This window comes from Brassica rapa, chromosome A05 (genome assembly GCF_000309985.2).
Source record: "Brassica rapa cultivar Chiifu-401-42 chromosome A05, CAAS_Brap_v3.01, whole genome shotgun sequence".
NCBI lineage: Eukaryota > Viridiplantae > Streptophyta > Magnoliopsida > Brassicales > Brassicaceae > Brassica > Brassica rapa.
This window is the reverse complement of record NC_024799.2, coordinates 10,406,568-10,429,901: the sequence shown is the minus strand read 5'-3', so window position 1 is coordinate 10,429,901 and position 23,334 is coordinate 10,406,568. Positions and strand designations below refer to the sequence as shown.

The window sequence follows — 23,334 nt, the reverse complement described above, 5'->3', positions numbered from 1 at the left end:
GGTAAAAGATTAAAAAAAATATCTCTATATTTTTCAATGTTCAATTTGAAGCTTATTATGCGAAAATACGCAAATATAGGCAATTGGTTGTAATCTCTATATCTTTATATTCTTACAAATTTAAATTTATTGTTTCTTCTTCTACATGTAAATCAATTACCGAAATAATATATCAATTGGTTGGAATCAAATCTATTCTTATAATTAGTGTAATTATGGTTACAATTTCTATATTTAATAGGTACATTAAAGATACGACATCGAATATATTATGTTTTGATTAATAGAAGATACTAGATTTTGATCCGCGCTTACGAAGCGCGGATTATTTTATGACGAAAAATTTCACTAATAACTTAACAAATATTTTGTTAATTTGTAAGAATTTTGTGTATTTATAATATTTTTGAATTTAAATCAATGCTTTTGAATTCGACCCAAACCTGCGGTCTAACCGGTTAATCCGGTGATTCGACAATTTGATTTAGATTTGTAAAAATATTCATATTTAAAAAATCACTAAAATCTGAGACTAACCGATTGAACTGATGGATGACCAATATATAACTCAATTTGATTTAAATTGTTATAGTATCATAATTTTTCACCGTTTAATCCAAATTTTAAAGTTCCTTATTTTGTAATTTTATGAAATTATGACGTTTTTACAAAATTTTGATAGAGAAAAATGAAAGATATAAAATAATTAACAACTATAAATATGTCTTGATCATATTGCTCCTTTTTATATAGCTTAAGTATTTTTTTAATAATTGTTTTGTGTAATTTATCTTGTTAATAATTTATATTATAATCAGTTTAAATTTGTTGTTCACAATTAGTGTTAAGCATTTCTTTTAGATAACATATATATTTTGAACATTTTTCATAATTGTTTTTGTTATTATATTTATTGTACAATGTATAATGTTTATATATATATATATATATTATGTAATTGCTATTATTGAATTGTTATGTTACTTAAATCAATGATATAACCATTATTTAGTAATTATAAAATTAATATGTTAATTTAATTAATTTATTATTGATTGAAATATTTTTCTAGTATTTAAACTTGTAAAAATAAGTTCTATTTATTTTCGTTGTTTTTATTAATTATTTGATTTTTTTTAATTATATAATCTATCTAAACCATTTGAAAGAAAATTGTTAGAAATATTAAAAATATGAATTCTGATATTTTATATTGTTTGGACACAAGATTAATTATAATGTTGTTTGGAAACATGGATAGTAGTATAAAGAAATGAGTATATTGTTTGGAAACATTGATAGTAGTATAAAGAAAGTATTATTAGTGAATTTAATGTAGGTTTAACTATAAAGTAGGAAGATGCATTTATTTAAAAACTTACAAAATAAAGGTCAGGTCCAACGCAATGTTTCTGTTTTAATAATATAGATTGGATTTTGAGTTTGTATTTATTGATTTATTTTTTATAAAGCTTAGAAAATCAATAGGATGATTGGTTGGTTAATACATCCTATAAAGAAAACGAAAACTATAGGTGGTTTGAATATTGTACATCGATCGATGCATGATGTAAGTTGACTATATAAAACTTGAGCATGATCATTTCAAAGTAAAGTATAGGTAGGTTATGTGCATTTGTTATATTGTAGTTAATATATTTTAAATATTACATATGTCAAGTGATTCACGTTTTCGGCAAAATAAAATAAAATATAAGTTCATTATTGGGTCGTACTCGTCATCGTTCATAATAAGCTACATTAAATATATGATGTATTTTTATGTTCATTTAATGATATTAAGTTTAAATTTGATTAAGGAAAACTCATTAATTTAACTGAAAAAGACAAGCATTAAAATAGATAGGGTCATTTAATGACATTAAGTTTAAATTTGATTAAGGAAAACTCATTAATTTAACTGGAAAAGACAAACATTAAAATAGGTAGTTTAATTTAATTTTCAGTGGCATGGAAGTGGAAATAAATTAAAAAACTTAAGGGTATTTTTAATGCGTACTTCTCTTTTAATAATATAGATAATATTAGCATTATCATTATCATTATGCTCTACATTATCCAATCAATAATTGTTAGAAAAATATTTAGAAAAATATTTGCTAAATGTTAATGCTTTCCAAATGTTCTATGGCCAATGCTTTCATATGAAGCTTTTAGAAGAGTATTTGCATTTATAATTTATAAAATTAAAGAAAATATATAATTAATTCATTTATTTTATTTAATAATATCATAAAATTATTTTTATATCCATAAAATAAAATTTTGATTTCTAAAATTAATTTACAATAAGAATTGTTTTTTTTTAAAGTAGTATTTCACATGTAAAATATAATTTAATGTATTTAAAATGTGAAATATTATTTTTAAAAATAGATATTTTAATTATAAATTTTATTTTAAAATAATAATTTTCGATATAAACATAATTTTAAACTTATTAAATAAAATAAATTAATTAAATAACTTTTTAATTTTATATGTTAATATATATATATATATTCATTAAAAATAAATATATTATATACTAATTTTTATAATAATTTTAAATAACATATTCATACTGCTTTACCAATCATTCTATCAAACAGTTTAGTAAAATTATACAACTCCTTTAACATACTACTACTGCTAATGCTAATGCTAATGCTAATACTCTAGTAATCAAGGCCTAAGCTTGTGTATATATTCATATTCCCGTGCTGTACATTCTTTGAACATATGTGAAAACATATCTCTTATAATATATCGTTCGCCTTTTCTTTTACAGTCAACAACACAAATCGATTCAAAGACTGTTGGTACTACTAATCTTTTAGTACTGTTATGTCAACCTATGATGGGCTATTTTCGAGAACAAATATTTTTTTAAAAAAAATTATCTTACATGTTTATGAGAATGCAAAGCTAGAATCAGCTGGAGCAGTTGAGATTTTGTCGCTTTGAAAACTTACGGTTTTATTCAATGCATAAAAGGTTAGCACAGTTTTCGCAATCAAGCTCTCTAAAACAAGTTAATGTCGTTGATATTCTTGAAGAATATTTAGATATAATTTATTTTATAACTGAAAACAAATTTTATATTAGGTATATATGTTATATTAGATAATTTATAAAAGAATACTTCTAGAAAATAAGAAAATTCTTATATATATATATTCTATTGTTATATAGAAATAATATTTTTCATAATATAAGTTAATATTAAAAAAAATTAAGATATAAAATAATTTATAATTAAATATTAATCAAACAAAAACATCTGTATAAATGTATTTTCTAAAATATTTCTAAGGTGTGAATGTTTTTCAAATATAAATAATTTGATGTTTGATTTAAAATTTTGGAAACATAAATAAGAATTTATTATGGTGATTTTTGAATTAATAAAACATAAAATAATAAATATTCATAAAAATATTATGTCCGCATATGCGGGCAAAAAACCTAGTAGACATATACTAAAATCTCTATAAATTAATATTTAATAAATACAATGAAGTAATATCAAAAATTAGTTTCAAACTAAAATAATATAAAATATGACATAATTCAATTTTAAAAAATATATTTAGATATATACATGGTTCCACTAAAATCATAAATTAATAATTGCTATATATGAAACTTATATAAAGTTTATATAAACATAAACACAATATTATATTTTTTATTAATTTTAAAATAAATCATCTATGTTTCTTCATTTCAATATTGTGTGTATTTTGTCATATTAGAATTTGTATTTTAGGATACATTATTCCAACATTTAAAATACATCAAACAATCTTACAAAAAGGAGACATAATCCAAATCTACAAAATTTAATTGGTATATAATATCGTGAAATCAAAAATGCTTCCTTTTCTTGATAAACTTTTAGATCTTATTTATGTATTTTATTATTTTTGTATCTCACTTTTTGTATCTACAAAATAATACACATAATATATCTGTATAAATACAAAAACAAAAACTACATACCAAGAATCGTGATGGCAGACAGATAGGACCTACTCGAAGACTTCTTCAACAAAATGTAACTAAAAGATAAAATTTTCTAGCAACCACTATTCAAAATGTCGGCACCACTCAAAAAGAGGCACGTATCAAAGGACTCAGCATGCATCTTTTACTATAAATACCCTTTTATCAATAAAAATAGGTACAAGCGATTTCACCTTATTTTATAAAAAAAATTCAACAAATCGATGCAATTTTTTGCATAGTTTTCTTAAAAGGTTTTCAAAACAAAGTTTTCGTGAACTCAGACTAATTTAAACCCCTTTAGGAAGATTCTTACCTTTCTGCAAAAAAATTGTTACTGTAGGTGTTCCAAGCAGAAATACCTGAAAGAGAAGTAAGACCGTTGGCAAGCCACAATCATGTCATCGTAAAATTGGTTAGTATCCTCCTAGTATGAGTTTAAATTTAAAATAAGTCATGTCATCCTCGTTTAGAAAACTCTTTAACCAAAACATGCATCAACTTCTGCATCATATACAATAATTAATTCAAGAGAAATTATGTTAAAATAAAATTTAATCAAGAAATAACAAAATATCATCTACCTCATATCCAGCCAGAACACATATATCAAACTGGAAATCTTTAAAACAGCTTATTAAATAAAAGAACATGAGCAAACCCCATATCTTCGAAATGAATTTGAAGAAATTAAACTATTATTTTCACTCGCTTTAGTCAAATACATGCAAAAAGGATTCAATTATATGTGTATTTTGATTTAATACAAATTGATAACCTTTATCAAGAACCAGAATTAGATTCACCAATACTTATGTTATTAAGAGATAAAACTTTGTTAAAGTTTGAAGATTCGCTCATTGTAGCAATGCTATCTATTTTTTACAACGGGGTAGTCTATTTTAATTGCGCTCCTACTTTTCAAGTAAGCTTATATGATCCAACTATACTCAAACTCTAACATTAAATCTTCATTTACCAGAAATTAAATTCCAAAATGAACGACATAGATATTTGTTACTCTTATCGAATTTATTTTAAACTTCAACTTTTGAATTTAAACCCAAGATGTTTATCACAAGAAGATAAAGGAGAAACAACAATTTTATCTGTTCATAGTAAAGATGATTCAACAACTACATACTACATGTACACAATTAAAAAGGGATGAAATAACTATTCCAGATCAATGGAAATTTGAAATTACTCAACCTCCTGGAAAGTTTGAAAAAACAAATATTTCAAAAATAATTGAACGAATGGATAGAAAAATATTACTACAATTAGGGTCATATATAAAATCTACTTCTACCCATAGTTAGTTCATATCATTCATGAGCTTCCATTTCAGAATATCGTACCGATCAATTTAGTGCAGATTCGAAAACAGAAAATGTAAACCAAAGTATTTGACAAGAAAATTAAATTAAATTTAAAGTACCCATAGATGAACCTGAACAAGGTATGTATCTACACCAATACATTTAAATATTTAAATGTCATAACAATAAATTTGAAATTGACCTACAATATATCAAAGACAACTTTTATTCAAAAGAAAATGAAGAAAAACATAACTGGTATTTCAAAACATTCTCTAATCAGAAAACTACTTAATTTAGAGAAAATTTATAGTTGCATAATATTAAAATAAATATATATTCCATTTTACATCATTTTAAACATATTTAATCACACATAATATCAATTCTCTATTTAAAATTAATACAAGTTCATCTCTCAGTCAAATATGGGAACAAGTAGATGTTAATAATATTAAATCAATTCATCCACCACTAAAATATTTAAAATAAATACTTTAAATCGACAAATAATAGCCACACCTTTAAAAACCAGAGCTAATAAATATGATAAAGACTCTGTAATTCTACAAGATATTAAATCATATATTAACAAAATAATTACCAAAGTAAATTATTATATACAATTTCTAAACAATTAGAAAACACAGAAAATAAAATAAATGCCAATTAAAATAACAACTGGATCAATTTAACCAAAGTAATCAACATTCATTTTCATTTGTAACCATACCAATCTTTAAGCCGATAACTAGACAAATCAAATTTCCTGAGAATGAAATTTTAAATCAATTTCTACTAGATTAGATAAATTAAACAAAAATAAATAAATGAATATTATAGATGCAGATGATAATGATTCTATTCAAACATCCTCACAATCAGAAAAAAATAATCAAGAAACTAATTGAACAAAAAATAAAATCTATAAGATGTTATTATCGACGACATACTCCACCTAATCTATTATTTTTAAAATACCATAAATATACTAATAATTTTTAAACTGGAGATGATATGTATGAATGGAATATTGATGGACGTTGAGAATATAAAATAATGAATTTAATTCAAGAAACGAGGAAGGCCGCTATAACATTTATTGTTAGAGATAATTCTAATAAACAAGCATATGTTATACTAGTAACATGATATAATGAAGCATTAAACAATTGGTGCGATAATTCACTAGATACAGGTATCCAAAATTCAATAATAAACCATGTTGAAATAAGAAGAATAGAAGACGAAAATGGTCTTTACAAGGAAATAAACCATGTTGAGAGAGGTGGTATTCATAGTAGAAGATGCATGCTGAGTGCTTCAATACGTCTCTCTTTCTTAGTGATGCCGACACTTTGAATCGTGGTTGATACTTGAAAGGGAATACTGTCTTTAAGTGATACAAGATGTGAAGTCTCCTCGATACTTCCAGATACGAAGTATTAACCTTTTAAAGGGTACTTACTGAGATCGAGAGTTGCTAAGGCTTAAGTCTAAAAGAAGAGAGGTGCTAAACGTCGAGTATAAACTTGTTTTATTGAGTTTGGATTAAAGTACAAATTTTAATATATCAATTACAAAAGTAGATTTTAAAACTTTAAAAGCTTGAAATCTGAAAACTTTAATTGCTTGTGTCTCTCTTCTATCACTCTCTTCATTGATAGAAGAGATATTTATAGTAGAAGATGCATGTTGAGTGCTTTAATATGTGTCTTTTTCTGAGTGGTGTCGACACTTTGAGTGGTGGTTGATAGGGAATCTTGTTTTTTAATTACACTTGGTTGCATAAGTTTTCTCGTAGGTTCCATTTGTCTGTCATCATGATTCTTGGTAGGTAGTTTTTCGTATTTGTACAAATATATTCTATTTGTTGTTTTGTAGATACAAACAGTAATATACACCAAAGTAATATACACCAATAATAAAATACACAGATGACAAAAAAAAACTAATCAAATATTATTCAAAGAAGAAAAAAATATAAACCAATAAATGCATAAAAATTAGTCCGTTAAAACTGTAAAAGAGCTGGACATAGATTCACATAATGCAAGATGAAAAAGAAAATAAACGAAATATTCCAAAATCAACCAGATATTCAAGAAATAAAAACTAAATTATTAATATTAGAATTTGAATTATCAGAAGATACTGATAGTGATTATTAGTTTCAAAATGCTATATATGTATATATCACAAAATAACATTTGTTTCATAGTTTGATATCAACAAACCATATCTACTACAACCCTGAAAATATAATACATACTCGATTTTGACCCGCGCTTCAAAAGCGCGGATTTTTTTTCCGATTAAGAATATTGTTTGATATGAATTATTATTTTGGTTTTGATGTTTTGAAGTATATTATTAAGTTATAAAGTGTTATATATCGAAAAAGTAATGAATTTTAGTTTAAAATTATATAATTTATCAAATAGTTTATTTTAGATTTTATATGTGTATTCTTATGTTACAACGTCATCGTTGCATTTTGTGTGTATTTTTAAGAGTTATATTTGTTGAGTTGATGAGACAAAAAATTTACTTGACAGATTTTGGGCTAATCTAATAGTATATATATTGTAGAATTTTTAATATTTTTAGCAGTATTTTCATACCCGAACCAAACCTACAATCTCATAAGTAAATCAGGTGATTCATATAAATCTGGTCTGAATTTTGTTAAAACCTTATATATAAAAATCTGATAAAAGTCGGTAAAAACGTAAAAACTATCATTAACCTGCTATCCAATATTGGTCGACCCGATAAAATCCCATATAAATTGGATGACATTTTTTCAAAACTCAATTCAAACTTTTGAATCAAGCTTTGAAGCACGGGGTTAATACTTTTTCAAAAGAGAAAAATCTTGTTTAACTTAAGTATTCCAAACCTAGTGAAGAGTTTATACCAATCTCAGTGTGTTTAGTATATAATATATGATTGAATAACCCGCGGCAACCTGCCAGCTTGAAACTCAAATAATATAAATATTAATTCTGGACCTAATTATATTTGTAAATTTATTTTGTTATTTAAATTGAATTACAGAAGTGGACTTGTGTTTGAGCATCTTTTATACTAAACATTATTTGTTGCCCAAAACAAAATACTAATCATTATTTATGATTTTAGTAATTGTGCTTCATAAGTAAAAATCAAGTCAACTAATTTTTTTTTTAAAAAAAAAAGAGAAAATATGGAGCAATATTTTCAAAATTATTTGTATTTTTTAATTTTCCATAATATAGTTTAAGTAGTTGTATCTGAACTATAGTAAAAACTCAATTAAATATGTTGGCCCGAGGATAATTTTTAACTAACTTCATATGCATTTTTTCAAATTTGTTCAGTACTTATATGTTAATATCGTTTTTTATGAACTGAAAATAATATAATATACTACTAAGTTTGATCGGTTCTATAGTAAAACATGATTTTGTGATAATTATTTATCATACTTCATTAACTCATTTTTTTTAAATACATGTATTACTTACCAGACTATTTTAATTCAAATGGCAAATATTATTTAATGGTGATATGCATCATACCATTCGTTTTATATAGATATGAATTTAATAATTAAAATAAACATTATATAATATATATATATATATGGTCACATGCATAATAGATTAGTCTATGGACCCACAAGTTTATATATTATTGCATCAAAAAAATGTTGGTTAGTAAATCGTATATGGGATATCAGTAACTAAATGGAGAAATTTATAATCAAAGGGTGAAATTTATAGAAGGTAATATAGTAGTTACCATAAATATAGGAGTGACACACTTATAATATCTAAAGAAAATCAGAGAAATATATGAAAATATATTGTTAGGAGAAATTTAAGTAAGACTATGAAATTATTAACTCTTAGGAAATAGTCCAAACAACTTTGTATAAGTAGATTTTTCAAGACTGCTTCCCTTTTAATAGAATAGATAGTAAAAACTCTATAAATTAATATTAAATAATTAACTAAAAGTTTTATTTGCAAACTAAATTACTATAAGATTTGACAATACAATATAAATTTGATTTAATTAAATATAAAATCAATATTTAAGAATATGCATGTATATATTTGAAATTATAATCCTAGATAGATTTTTCTATCTATTTATTTTAATTAAATATATTAAATAAATTTGTAAGAGTTGTGTAATTACCAAAACTTAAAATTAAACAATATTAATAAAATTTGTAGATATATAAAAAAAATAATAATTTTACGATTAAATTTTTCTAATTTTCTATAAATATTGTATACATTTTTGAAAATTTTAGTAATAAAATTGTATAATTTGAAAATATATAATTATATTATATTTAAATGTAATATATAAGTTATTACCATATTTTGAATAGTTTACCAAAAATATAAATTGACATTAAATGTAATATATGAGTTATTACCATATTTTGAAAAGTTTACTAAAAATATAAATCTACTCTATTAAAATAGAGTCATGTTTTTTATCTACTATAGAGAAGTCTTAGTAGGACCATTTCATTAATAATTAATGTTCTAACAAATATTGTTTCCATTTTATTAGGTACATTTAAATATCCTATATTTTCTGAATTTAAATTCCATACTAATATTTATATAACAAACAAACAAAACGCAATCTATAGAATAAATCTTAAGAATTAATTAATTGCCCTTAATTGTATCAACAATTTGTTAGTTTTAGATATTTTCAATCAACCATGAGATTTGTTTGTATTTTTAATGTAATTTTGGAGAATATACTAATGTTTTTTTACTTTTAAAATGTTTTTGAACATAACAATTAATACATTAGATTAAAAATTTGTTAGTTTAAAATCTTTGACCCGTTAACCATCACGATTTTTAGTTTTTATATAAACTACCTAAATTGTTATTATCTTAGCTAAAATCTATTGTCGAACAAAATACCAATACTCTAAGCTGAAGACTATAAATATATGACTCCCAATACCAATTCTTTTTCATTCACATAATATTTCTCCCTAAACGCCCCCCTAAAGATTGAATACATAATGGCAAACAAAAAATAGTAATATGCAACTAAGTGACAATGCTTTTGGTCTTTAATCACGAACTATCTGTAATCGATCGAAACATAACTAGAAGTACTATGGGTCAATATACATAATTAGAGGTACTAGCTATCTATGCATTTTTTTTATTTACTCTTGCAAATCCTGTGAATAGTCAAAAGTTAAATAGGGAAACTTCAAATATTAAAGGAAAGTTGAAGAATTCAAAAGTTGGTTTCGGGTTTCATATGGTTGATTAACATTTTATACTCATTTAAAAGATTTATTCACTGTCTTCTTCTTTGGACAGATTGGCCATGTTGTAAAAAATCTGAATCATTTATGATAAAAAAATAAGTTGAATTTGTTACCTTTTTTGGAACAAGAAGTTAAATTTGTTATTTTTTCTGCTTTATACTCATGAAATCCATAATAATTATCATGGAAAACTAAAAGCTTTGACACGAAGATAATAATCAAAGGACAGCTTCACAGAGGGCAAGCAAAGTTTTTTACTTATTTTCTTCAGAAGAAAATAATTTTTTGATCCTTCTGCTTCAAAACATTATTTTCGTCAAACCACAAAAACTAATCTAACTATAATTATTTTCTTCAGAATCTCTTAGTTAAAATTATAAAAAACAAAAAATATCCGCACGAAAGTGCGGGTCAAACTCTAGTTAACATTAAATGCAATTGTCCATGTCATATTAAGCTATAAGACATGTCATCAATTTCAGTAGTCATGTCATATTTGTTTTGTGAAATTGATTGTAGAAAGGACATGTGACAAAATCACTTCGCAAATATAGTCTAGGGGATTTAATCATTTATAAAAAATTCAAATTTTTTTTTGAAAAAAGTTATTTTATATTTAGCGTTAAGCATATACATAATTTTGTTTTCTTGGCAAATCCAAACAGATCCTGATACGTGGCATAATATAATATATATGAGCAAAACATATATAGTTTGAATTCTTAAAGAAAACAAAGGCATCTTTTGATATATTGGAGTGTTGGGTTATGGTCCTACGGATAGTTACGTCCATTTTGTTTGGTAACGTCTAAAGAACGACGCGGGGGAACGAAGGAAATCATGCAGAGAAAAATCTTTACTAAAAGGATCCAACCATTTTAAAAAAAAACGTTTGAATGCCTGCAACATGCACAGTAGGCCTGCGGCTATTATCCAAACCGAACCGGCCCGAAAAGTTTGGTATTCGGTTAGTTCGGTTCGAAAGTTCGGGTCGGAAACTAAAAATAATTTGGTTTTTAGTTTGGTTCGGTTAATTCGGTTTTCTAAAAAAATTCAAACAACACCAATCCTATCCGAAATTCTGAACCAACATCCGAATCAAAATAACCGAACTAACCAAAAAATTTCAAAATAAGTAAATTTGAACTGAAAATTAACTAAACTAACCGCATAACCAAAAACTTCAGTAAAATTTTTGAAATCAAATTAACCAAAAATCGAACTGAACCAATTTTTTTCGTTTTACTTCGGTAAAATTTCAACTGACCCAAACTAACTGAATTTCGAACTAACCACCCAAATTAACCGAATAAACCAAACCCACGTGGCTAATGCAGATATCAACCCCATGGACTCTTCTATATGTCTGAGATCCAATAAAATAAATAAATTATTCAGTTGTCATATATTCTTATGTTGGTGGATTTAAAAGATCTTCTTTTCGGGGTGTCACATTCTGGAATCTTTATTTTTTAGTATTCTTTTTAGATAGTCCAAAACTTGAATGTCAAACATTTTACTAGTCAAATGCAACATGGGTTTTTCTGGTCAGCAGCAAAAAGATTAACAGGAGCATCATGGCCATGGGTGGTCCGAAACGAGAATGGCCAACTCCTCATGCACAGCTGAAGGTCATATACTCAGGTTGATTCTCTAATATTGGCCAAAATGAAGAATTGGAAATGGGCACTTGAAAATATGAGAAGTCTGGTTTTGCTTTGTTATTTTATTAGCAGGATGCTTTGCTCTGCTCTTACGTGAAGCTTATTTTGTGGTTGAACTTTGGATTGTTTGCATGAGTATGAATGAATTTATATAGAGGAAAAAAAAACATTTTACTAGAGAAGCTTTCTAGGGAATTACTTTTATATTAAAATTTCATTTCCAACCAAAGAAAATCAAATGAACATTAACATATAACGAACCATTATTGTTATTTATTACTCCCTCCGTTTCAAAATAAATGATTTTTAGAAAAAAAATTTGTTTCAAATTAGATGATGTTTTCAAATTTCAATACAATTTTTTTTTTAATTTTAAATGATATATAATTCTTTATATTCTTCAGTTTATTTATCTATTGGTTTAAATATGGTTAGATGTATAGTTAACGATGTTTTTATTTTAAAAAATATTAAATATTAAATATTTATTAATTTCATGCACAAATCTAAAACGATACCTAAAATGAAACGGATGAATATTATCTTTTTTTTGTGCAACGGATGAATATTATCTATTGGTTATATAGTGTCCTTATGAAGGAGATGTGACAAGTGGACAAATAGAGTCCATTAATACCACAATTAATCATTTTCACTAAACCAAAAATGAACCAATCAGTTATACGACTTATACTCTTTTTCGTTTCAAAAAGAATGTAATTTTAACATTTTTTATACAGATTAAAAAAATGATTAAAATATATTTATATTTTTATTAATAACACATATTTGACCAATTGTATTTGAGATAAATAAAATTATTTATAAAATCAATGCAGTTTACAATTAATATTAAGCATAAATTAAATAGAATTTGCTTTGAAATTCTAAAATGATATTTTGTGTAACAAGAAAAATTGTTAAAATGCCATTTTTTAAGAAACAGAGAGAGTGTATGCTTTTAAAACCAAGCTAACTCAAACCGAATCCAAATTTTATCATTGAATTACATATACTTTTATTTGTTTACCAGATAAACTACAATTCTAACCGAATAATTAATCATCTAACCAGACCAAACCAAACCAAACCGGAAACTCATAGAGACAAGTTTACATGTTCAGTTCTGTAGAAACAACAAATGCAGCTTTTGCAAAAAAAAACAAAAAAAAACTAAGTTGCGTCTGGGAGAGAGTACAATGTGGCATGTGAAACCTTTGTGTCTTGTCTCTTTCACTAACCAGTAATTAGTATTCCAGTTTCAGTCAGATATATAATTCAAAACCAAGAAAACAAAAGTTCAACTGTAAAAAAGATGATGACAAAGTTTATCAGTCAACCGGTGAAAGAGTAAGTAAAACAACTTATATGTTTGCTACTACTTCTTTGGCTGTTCAACTCAAAGATTCAAAGTTACATTCATTTGTTTCAGTGACTCTATTAATTCATAGTTATGAGGTAGTTAGTGGAATCTGTCAGCGATGAATCCTCCACAACACAACACACTGTTAAAAAAATCTAAACTGAGAGATATTGTTACTTTTAAGCAGGTAAAAAAAAAACTCAAAACAAAAATTGATCCAAAAAAAAAAACTCAAAACAAATCTCTTTCAGGTTCAAGATGTCTGTTTGCATCAACCCTTTAATTAAAGTAATCTCATTGTTCTATATTCATCTCTCAATCCGTAATTCCCCACTTCTACAAAGAATCTTTATATAAGCAGTGGTGATAATAAATCCTAGCACAAAAAAAAAAGAAGAAGAAGAGAATCGTATATAAGCAAGCATCTACTCTATTTTTTGTCCTGGTCCAGACACATCTAACATACATCATCATGCTTATGACATCAAGTCAACACGATCAAACGCAAAACCAACAAGAGAGCAAATCCTAAGATTTGAGCCTAGCAAAAGAATACTCAAGGTTTGCTGCAGCAAGAAAAGGAATTCAAGAGTCACATCAAATAATTGATAAGACTTTTGTTTGGTTCCTAAAGAACAGAAGAAACTGGTTTATGAGTTAAGTCCATGTGTGTGTTCCAAAAAAAGAAAAAGAGTTAAGTCCATGTGTAAACTATGGACCGTATGTACTATTGCATACAGTGGCAGGCCAATAAAAACATCTTCTCTAAGGCAACCAATGATATTTTCAAGATAAAATGGTCTGAAACAACCAAACAAATGAAAATGTCATACTTCTATAAACCAAAGTCTATAACTAAAAACAAACAAATGAAAACTGTCAAAAACATCTTAAGAGTTTCTATACCCAATCTATCTAATCTATTTTTCTCTTCTTTTTTTTTTTCTGAGGTAGCTTATCAACGTAATCATGCACTTATTCCACCAGAGAAGCATACAAAAACCCAGTGGTCCATGACCCAACTTTACTTCACCTTTTAAACACTTCAAAATGCTTCAACCTCGTCAACAATATCACCAAGTCTCATTCCTCAACATTTCTTAGCCTACAAGAGCTTCCAATAAGACTAGAGCTTTAAGTTTCTCTCCAGAAATGGAGGGCAAAAAAGCACAAGGACTAGGGTATCTGAAAAAGAAGGCTCCTATGTCAACTTACCATGCGGATGAAGAATTAGAGAATGATACTGATGGAGAAGAGGAAGTTGAGAGAGAGGAAGAGAAGAGGAAAGGAGTGATGGATAGGTTTAAAGGATCTAGCAGCAACCGTGTCTCATCGCGGCTTTGTCAAGTAGATAGATGCACAACTGACTTGAAAGAGGCTAAACAGTATCACCGGAGACACAAAGTGTGCGAAGTTCATGCAAAGGCATCTTCTGTCTATCTAGCAGGCGTTAAACAACGCTTCTGTCAACAATGCAGCAGGTACCATACAAAATTTTGCTGAGTTTTATTAGCCCACACACTTGCTGTAACTTTGAATGGTTTGAAACAGGTTTCACGAGCTCCCAGAGTTTGATGAAGCTAAAAGAAGCTGTCGGAGACGCTTAGCTGGACACAACGAGAGGCGGAGGAAGAGCTCTGGTGAGAGTTTTGGAGAAGGGGCTGGTGGTCGAAGAGGAGTAACTAGTCAGGTGATGCAAAATCAAGAAAGATCAAGGGTAGAGATGACACTTCCTATGTCCAACTCATCATTCAAGCGACCACAGATTAGATAGATAGAGAAGCTGTTGGCTCTCTCTCTTCTGTCATCTAAAATATCTCTAAGAATCTGAAATTGTGGTACCTATTACCATGTTAAAAATCAGCTGAGTCATGGTATTGACTCCTGGTATAGTATAGAGAAATAAGTAATAACTACCACTCTTCCATGTATTTAATGGATATGCTAAGACTTTGGCTTAACCTTATTCTACATAAGTCTAGTGTGCCATGTATGTTTTGAAGATGATTTGTCATGCTAATTGGTAAAAGGTTTTCAATACATATTTAAGGAGTGTCAGTTATCCAAAAGCACAAGAGACTAACCGACGATCACTAAAGTTTCAGAGCCAAGAATAAGATGTCCTCTTAGAAATAGTATTGCTGTAGATTTTGCCTAGACTCATTCTTTTTTTGCTAAGAATGTTAATATCATATTGAATGAGAGGTAGTCTACAAAAGTAGTTATCCTTTACAAAAGAAACCCTGGCAAAAAGAAAGTAAAAAACAGGGGTTCAATATAAATAAGAACAGGGGCTCGTGGAGAGGACCCTAAAAGATAGTGCGCAAGAGTCGAGCACTATTAAATCAGCCAAGCTGCATAAGGGAGCTGAACTTCTTCCTATATCTCCACGCATAAATAGAATTGATGATGTGCCTATTGATGTGTTTGAAGACAACCAACGGAGGCTGCAGCGTCTGGTTATGAAGATTATTATTTCTCTGCTGCCATATGTTGTAAACCATAGCTTGAACAACCATCATTCTCAGGTTTCCCGGAGCTGTAGAGCTAGAGGATGTAGTCCAGTGGATAAGTTGTGTCCAATCAGTGAATGATGGGACGGAGACTCGAAGGTGACGCCTTACTTGAGACCATAGAACCGTTGCGTAGTGGCAGGTGAGCATTAGGTGGTCTCGATTTTCAATCTCAGAGTTGCAGACACAACATTCTGTTTGTACTTGCATTCCCCATGAAGCCAAGCGAGAACGGGTGGGTAACCTGTTAAGGTTTGTGACCCAGAAGTGGAAGGCATGTTTAGGCGTCGCACCGCTGAACCAGAGATGTTTGGCGACATCTTGAATTGCAGCACGAGGTCTTAATGCATCCCATGTTTTTGAGGACGAAAAAACTCTGTTTTTAATCCCATTAGTTAACCAAAAGAACTGATCAGGTCCTCTATCAATGGAAGGTAGAGGGATGCCAGTGAGGTATAGGTGAAGATTGACTTCTTGCTCTGATCTTGGGTGAGGAAGAGACCATCCTCCTGCGTTGCAGGAAGCAGAGACAGGAGCATCTATATGAATCCTCAAATTACGAGTCCCTTCCCTCCCAAACACTCCAATTAATGGTCCAAGTGGGGATCAGTTGTCAAACCAAAAACTTGTATTCTGGCCACTGTGAATTTCACTGAATAAAAACCGAGACAGTATCTCTCTTAGGCGCAAGATGCATCGCCAGCTCCAAGATTGCGATGGTGACTCTACTTGGGACCAGAAAGCGTAAGAGGATGGGCAATTATGAGAGCGATGCCAAGCAACCCAAAGGGAGCTACTTCCTGAAAAGAGAAGCCATCCAAGCCTCAGAAGTAGCGTGAGATTCCAAATTTTGAAGTTCCTCAGCCCGATACCTCCCTCAGCCTTCGGCAGACAACAAGTTTTCCAAGCAATTTTTGCGTTTGCTCTTCGGTCCGTAGCACCAGACCATAGAAAGCGGGAACAGAGAGATTCAATCCTTCTTATGCAGCCTTGTGGCAGCAAAAAGGTTGAGATCCAGAAGTTAACCGTTCCCGTGATAACAGTTTTGATTAGGAGATAGCGCCCTGCAAAAGAAAGAGACTTCGTGGCCCAGCTGTTGAACTTTCTGTTTAGCTTGTCAATGAGCGGGGAGTACTCTGCTATTTTAAGCTTCTGGTGCATCAGTGGGAGGCCCAAGTAACGAATGGGAAGAGAGCCAGTCGAGAAACCATAAGCTGAGAGCGCATTTGTTTCATCTTGGCTCAATCCCGCATGGAACAGTTGCGTTTTGTCTTTGTTCATATGTAGACCTGACCAGCCTGCAAAGTCATCCAGAGTCTCGATAATTCCATGAAGGGAAGAGCTTCCTCCATCAAAGAATACCATGACATCATCTGCGAACATAAGATGGGAGATACCCAAATCTTCAGTGTTAGGGTGATACCGTATATAGCCCGAATTGTATCTCGACCGGAGAAGGCCAGAAAAGACTTCCATCGCTAGAACAAACAAGTATGGAGAGAGAGGGTCTCCTTGACGCAATCCTTGTGTACTCTTAAAGTAGCCGCTAGTATGCCCATTTACGCAGATGGAGAATGAAGGTGAGGTAATACAAGAAGCAATCCAGTTGACAAACTTCTCTGGGATGTTTAGACCTCTCAATGCAGCGAGAACAAAATCCCATCTCAAGGTATCAAAAGCCTTTCTCAGATCAACTTTAAGCATCCCACTAGGCTCAACGTTTCTCGAATTGTATCCATGAATGATCTCGGTGGCCAGGAGAACATTTTCTGTTAGCAATCTCCCTGGTAGAAAAGCAGATTGAGAATGCCCTATTGCCAAGTTCAGGATATTCTTTAGCCTGTCTGCCAATAGCTTTGAGATGACCTTGTAGGTTGTGTTTAAGCAAGAGATGGGCCTAAAGTCTGTTGTTTTGGAAGCGTTTGGGATCTTCGGTATAAGGACCAGGTTAGTGGCATTCATTTGCTGTAGCAGGCGACCAGAAGAAAAGAACTCAGAGACGGCTGCAGTGACCTCGCCCCCTACCACTGACCAGCAGCTAAGAAAAAATTCCGGTGAGTATCCGTCCGGACCACTCGTTTTATTACGAGGAAGAGAGAAGAACGCTGCTCTTATTTCTTCATCGGTGACAGTAGCAACTAGAGAATCCCTTTGTGATTGAGAGCAAGAAAACTCTAACAGACCTGATATGTCATCTTGAATGAAGATAGGAGGGTCTATCGGCTTCCCTAAGAGATCAGAAAAGTAATTGACACAAAGATTCTGTATGTCCAGCTGAGTTTCATGGCGATTCCCGTCTTCATCTTCGAGAAAGTGAATGTGGTTGAGCGCTTGCCTTGCAGTAGCCATGCGATGGAAATAAGGAGTGTTACGGTCCCCAACAGTGAGCCAGGTTACACGTGATCTTTGAAAGAAGAATGTTTCCTCAGCCGAGGATAGGGTCAGCCACTTCTTCTGTAGAGAAAGCTCCATGTCTGCGTTTTCCAGAGAAGGATCATTTAGAGTCTGGATTTGGGCAGCAGCCAAAGCCTCAGCCGCTTCAGAAACTCTTTTTTCGAGATCAGAGTAATTCTGTTTACTGAAGTTTCTGATGGCTCGCTTCAGGGTCTTGAGTTTTCTAGCCACACGGTACATAGCTGTACCACTGATGTTATAGGAGAACCAATGGTGGGCGACAAGTGGCAGAAAGGCTTCGTTCTGGAGCAGATAGTTGAAGAAGCGAAAGGGCTTTTTCTGCCTTGGAGCACCAGACTGCATAGCGAGACTCATGGAGGCATGATCAGAGAAGGATGGTTCACCAAATACAGCCAGAGAGAGCGGGAAGTTTAGGAGCCAATCTTCATTTACCAACACTCTATCAAGCTTTTTTGCAATAGGTTCAGACCGTCTCTTGTTCCACCAAGTATTTGACGGACCTCTAAAGTTTAGGTCCACCAGCTCAGCTTGGATCAGGGCATCAGCAAAAAGACGAGTTTGAAAATCCACGCTGGAACTAAGAGCCGCTGAGTTTTCAGAAGGCCTCAGTACCTGGTTGAAATCACCTAACACAGCCCACGGCTTGCCGGTAATACGATTATCAGAAGATAACGAAATAAGCTCGTTCCACAAGGACCTCCGAACTGATTCATCCGTAGATGCATAGACGAAGGACACAATAATGGTAGAAGCTAAAGACGGGAGCATGACCTCGCAAGAGACACACTGCAGGGACTTGTAGAAGACTCATTCTATATATGGTTTCTTGATTTTAATAACCAACGACTATTATCAGTTGAGTGGCGTGGAACATCTCCAGATTTTGAATCAACAGTAAATCATTCAAAATCGTTAGTAGTAAAGTGGAGACAGGCAGGAAAAAAAATTAAGCATGACCATAGATCAACATTAGCTCAACTGGAAAGGATTCTGACCATTGTGTCACAGATCCGCAGTTCGAAGTACCGTTAGGACGAAACTAATATTAATAGATGATGTGTTTTCGGGCATTATTACGGCCGAACGTCATGGTAATTTTTGTTTTATTCGAAGATCATACAAGACACGTCCATACGTGGCGCAAGCCAAGTTTTAAGAACGCCACGTGACATTTTTTTGCATGCATCCCCTTTGAATATCAAGATTCTCTTTCTCTGACTTTGATTTCTGCACCTATAAGTTTGTATGATCTCTATTCTATTTAACCGAACATCGATCAGCTCAGCTTTATCCATCAATACATACATTTTCATTTCGATAACAAGAAAAAAATGCCAGGGATCACACTAGGAGACACGGTGCCAAACCTAGAGGTGGAGACGACACACAGGAACTTCAAGCTCCATGACTACTTCGCCGATTCTTGGACCGTCCTCTTCTCTCACCCTGGTATATAAGAACATCCTTATATCTTGACTAACCCAGTCAAGTTTCGTTTTTTTCCTTAAATTGATCAAAATATATGAAGCATCTCCAATTTATTTACTCTCCTTATTGACCAATGGACTCAAAGGGGATTTCACACCCGTATGCACAACCGAGCTTGGTGCGATGGGAAAATACGCTCATGAGTTCGAGCAGAGAGGTGTGAAGCTCCTTGGTTTGTCTTGTGACGACATACAGTCGCACAAAGATTGGATCCCCGACATTGAGGCATTTACTGTAAGATTTAATTACATGCATGCATGATGCATATAATATAAAACTAATTAACATTTTGACATACCTGTTACGTTCTCGTTTTGATTAATTGCAACTCACATTGTGTTCTTCTTTTATTGCGACTTATAAAATTGATATAGCCTGGAAGCAAAGTGACATACCCAATAATCGCTGATCCGAACAAAGAGATCATCCCTCAGCTTAACATGATTGATCCTATTGAGAACGGTCCCTCTCGTGCCCTTCATATAGTTGGTCCTGATTGCAAGGTAAATGATCATATGTCATAATTTCATTCTCATTTATTTTTGCATGTATATATGATTAATTATGAATTTTTTTTATAGATAAAGTTGAGTTTCCTGTATCCGTCCACCACGGGACGTAACATGGACGAAGTGCTGAGGGCTTTAGACTCGTTGTTGATGGCGGCCAAACATAAGAACAAGATTGCCACTCCGGTTAACTGGAAACCAGATGAACCGGTTGTTATCTCACCGGCTGTGTCAGACGAAGAGGCTAATAAGTTGTTTCCTCAGGGTTTCAAGACTGCCGAACTTCCGTCCAAGAAAGGCTACCTACGTGTCGCCGATGTCTCTTGAAAGACCGAAAGAAAGAAACTAGTTATGTTGTATGAGTGTATTGTATAATAATGCACACAATGGGTTGATAAAAATATGAAAAACTACTTTTGTAACGTGTCGTGTGTGCACTCTGGAGGATATAGCCTTATATTAATAGAAATAATGTATGTTTTATAAAGTGGTGTACTACGACGTTTAACCGATCTTAGACGTGCTGGTGGTCGAAGAGGAGTAACTAGTCAGGTGATGCAAAATCAAGAAAGATCAAGGGTAGAGATGACACTTCCTATGTCCAACTCATCATTCAAGCGACCACAGATTAGATAGATAGAGAAGCTGTTGGCTCTCTCTCTCTCTCTTCTGTCATCTAAAATATCTCTAAGAATCTGAAATTGTGGTACCTATTACAATGTTAAAAATCAGCTGAGTCATGGTATTGACTCCTGGTATAGTATAGAGAAATAAGTAATAACTACCACTCTTCCATGTATTTAATGGATATGCTAAGACTTTGGCTTAACCTTATTCTACATAAGTCTAGTGTGCCATGTATGTTTTGAAGATGATTTGTCATGCTAATTGGTAAAAGGTTTTCAATACATATTTAAGGAGTGTCAGTTATCCAAAAGCACAAGAGACTAACCGACGAACTAAAGTTTCAGAGCCAAGAATAAGATGTCCTCTTAGAAATAGTATTGCTGTAGATTTTGCCTAGACTCATTCTATATATGGCTTCTTGATTTTAATAACCAACGACTATTATCAGTTGAGTGGCGTGGAACATCTCCAGATTTTGAATCAACAATAAATTATCCAAAAATCGTTAGTAGTAAAGTGGAGACAGGCAGGAAAAAAAATTAAGCATGACCATAGATCGACATTAGCTCAACTGGAAAGGATCCTGACCATTGTGTCACAGATCCCCAGTTCGAATTACCGTTAGGACGAAACTAATATTAATAGATGATGTGTTTTCGGGCATTATTACGGCCGAACGTCATGGTAATTCAAAAAAAAAAATTAAGCATGAAATGTAATCAAAGGATGGAGCTTGGAGCACAAGTAATCGAATTTTGTTTAATTTAGAAACAAAAGTTACTCTTGAATTGTTCTGCGATCTCTGTAAGCTCAACGATTTGGAGCTTGATGTGTGGTGCAATGACAGAAAGAATCATGTCAAGGAACACTCTCTTTGTGTCATTTCACCAACACATCAAGCACGTAGCCTTTTCAATCACCACTAAAGCTAATACTATTAACGCTCAGTCATGTCAACCCTAAGTTCTTATAAGAAGAAGAGATTATCAAGAACGAACAAGAACAAGAAAAAACGCTCATGAATACAAGTAGGAGAACGGGCGAGTAAACCTTGACGGATTCTTTCCAGCTGCAGGGATGTTTCTCTATGTTATGGACACAAGAGCAAAAGCCTTGCATCTTTACGCTTGTTCTCCTGTAGACATATTAAAAGACCAAAACTTAACAATTGTGCTCACAGTTGTCATCTATGGATTTTTTTTTGTCAACGTCATCTATGTATTTTACTTTGATAAAAAAATTCGTTAGAATCTTAAAGAAAACCTGAACAATATCAACTGTACACCTATAAATATTATTTATGTGTTTGCTAGATTCATTATCATCTTATTAACGTCCAGATAATATTATCATCATCAGGGCCGGCACAAAAAATAGTGGGGGGCCTGTGCCATTTTTTTTTAATTTAGTGAACTTGAAGTTGAAAGTTCAATCCATGTAAAAACTAAAAAAAAATAAGACCCTATTGAGTAAAAAGAATATTAGCCCTGTTTGTTTCGAGATCGCCACGACTAGCGTCAGCTACTAAAAATTAGGCATGATTTTTGGTCGCCGGAGTGTAAAACAGAAGACGCAGCGGCAAAATAATGAAAGAATTCGGTGGTTCCAGTGTCGCTAATTAAAACAGCGGCTTGTTTATATGTTTCTCTCTTTTCCCAGTGTCAAGAAACCCAAAGATTCCTTCACCAGATCTTTTATTTTTGCCTTTTGAATTCTGTTTTTGTTCTTTTAGTTTTGAACGCTCGTCACCGCATCAGCGATTGCGAAACGAATAGGGCTATTGACTAAAGCTATAATAACTAAAAATTTAGAGCCCTAAAAAGTAAAGAAATTTTGACCACAAATGTGGGGCTCTGTGCTGATGTACTATGTGCACTACCCTAGAGCCGGTACTTTATCATCATAATATCAACATCAAATCATTATTGTGATAAATTATCAATATTAACTAATAATTATCTTCATATCATAACATCATTATCTCAATATAATCATGATACTATTATCATCATAAGATCATCACCATTAACATATAATCACTAGGATAAGACCCGGGCTTTGCCCGAGATGAGATTAATAATTTTGTTATTTTGAAAATAAGAAGACATTAAGTCTATTTA

At 31.1% G+C, this 23,334-nt stretch overlaps 2 protein-coding genes and 1 long non-coding RNA gene across 5 annotated transcripts; 2 read left to right on the top strand and 1 right to left on the bottom strand.

Annotated features, from left to right (window-relative positions):
* Positions 1–679: 679 nt before the first annotated feature.
* LOC117133908 lies at positions 680–9,553 on the bottom strand. Its single transcript, XR_004457966.1, has 2 exons — positions 6,594–9,553; positions 680–4,370 (listed from the first exon to the last, which is right to left on the bottom strand). It is a non-coding gene; the product is annotated as an uncharacterized LOC117133908 (long non-coding RNA).
* Positions 4,202–15,623, top strand: LOC103868453 (squamosa promoter-binding-like protein 5). Of its 3 annotated transcripts, none has more exons than XM_033291007.1 (4): positions 4,202–4,262; positions 4,352–4,423; positions 12,191–15,143; positions 15,214–15,623. In XM_033291007.1, the coding sequence occupies exons 3-4, from the start codon at positions 14,815–14,817 to the stop codon at positions 15,434–15,436; spliced, it is 552 nt and encodes a 183-aa protein (XP_033146898.1). In that variant the 5' UTR covers positions 4,202–4,262; positions 4,352–4,423; positions 12,191–14,814; the 3' UTR covers positions 15,437–15,623. The 3 variants fall into 3 exon arrangements, with proteins under 3 accessions (XP_033146898.1, XP_033146897.1, XP_009144795.2); XM_033291006.1 differs by having other exon boundaries at positions 4,206–4,262; positions 12,124–15,143; XM_009146547.3 differs by lacking the exons at positions 4,202–4,262; positions 4,352–4,423 and having other exon boundaries at positions 9,663–15,143.
* A 4,238-nt stretch (positions 15,624–19,861) lies between these two features.
* Positions 19,862–21,052, top strand: LOC103868452 (1-Cys peroxiredoxin PER1). The gene is made up of 4 exons (XM_009146546.3): positions 19,862–20,039; positions 20,164–20,312; positions 20,453–20,581; positions 20,660–21,052. Exons 1-4 carry the CDS (start codon positions 19,922–19,924, stop codon positions 20,912–20,914), a joined length of 651 nt encoding a protein of 216 aa, XP_009144794.2. The 5' UTR covers positions 19,862–19,921; the 3' UTR covers positions 20,915–21,052.
* The last annotated feature ends 2,282 nt before the right edge of the window (positions 21,053–23,334 follow it).

Excerpts from the sequence above, each read along its gene's own strand:
- LOC103868453 (XM_033291007.1), top strand. The coding sequence starts at position 14,815 with ATGGAGGGCAAAAAAGCACAAGGACTAGGGTATCTGAAAAAGAAGGCT. Across the intron at positions 15,144-15,213 it reads TTCTGTCAACAATGCAGCAG|GTTTCACGAGCTCCCAGAGT; the intron begins GTACCATACAAA and ends GGTTTGAAACAG.
- LOC103868452 (XM_009146546.3), top strand. The coding sequence starts at position 19,922 with ATGCCAGGGATCACACTAGGAGACACGGTGCCAAACCTAGAGGTGGAG. Across the intron at positions 20,040-20,163 it reads CGTCCTCTTCTCTCACCCTG|GGGATTTCACACCCGTATGC; the intron begins GTATATAAGAAC and ends ATGGACTCAAAG. Across the intron at positions 20,313-20,452 it reads CCGACATTGAGGCATTTACT|CCTGGAAGCAAAGTGACATA; the intron begins GTAAGATTTAAT and ends AAATTGATATAG.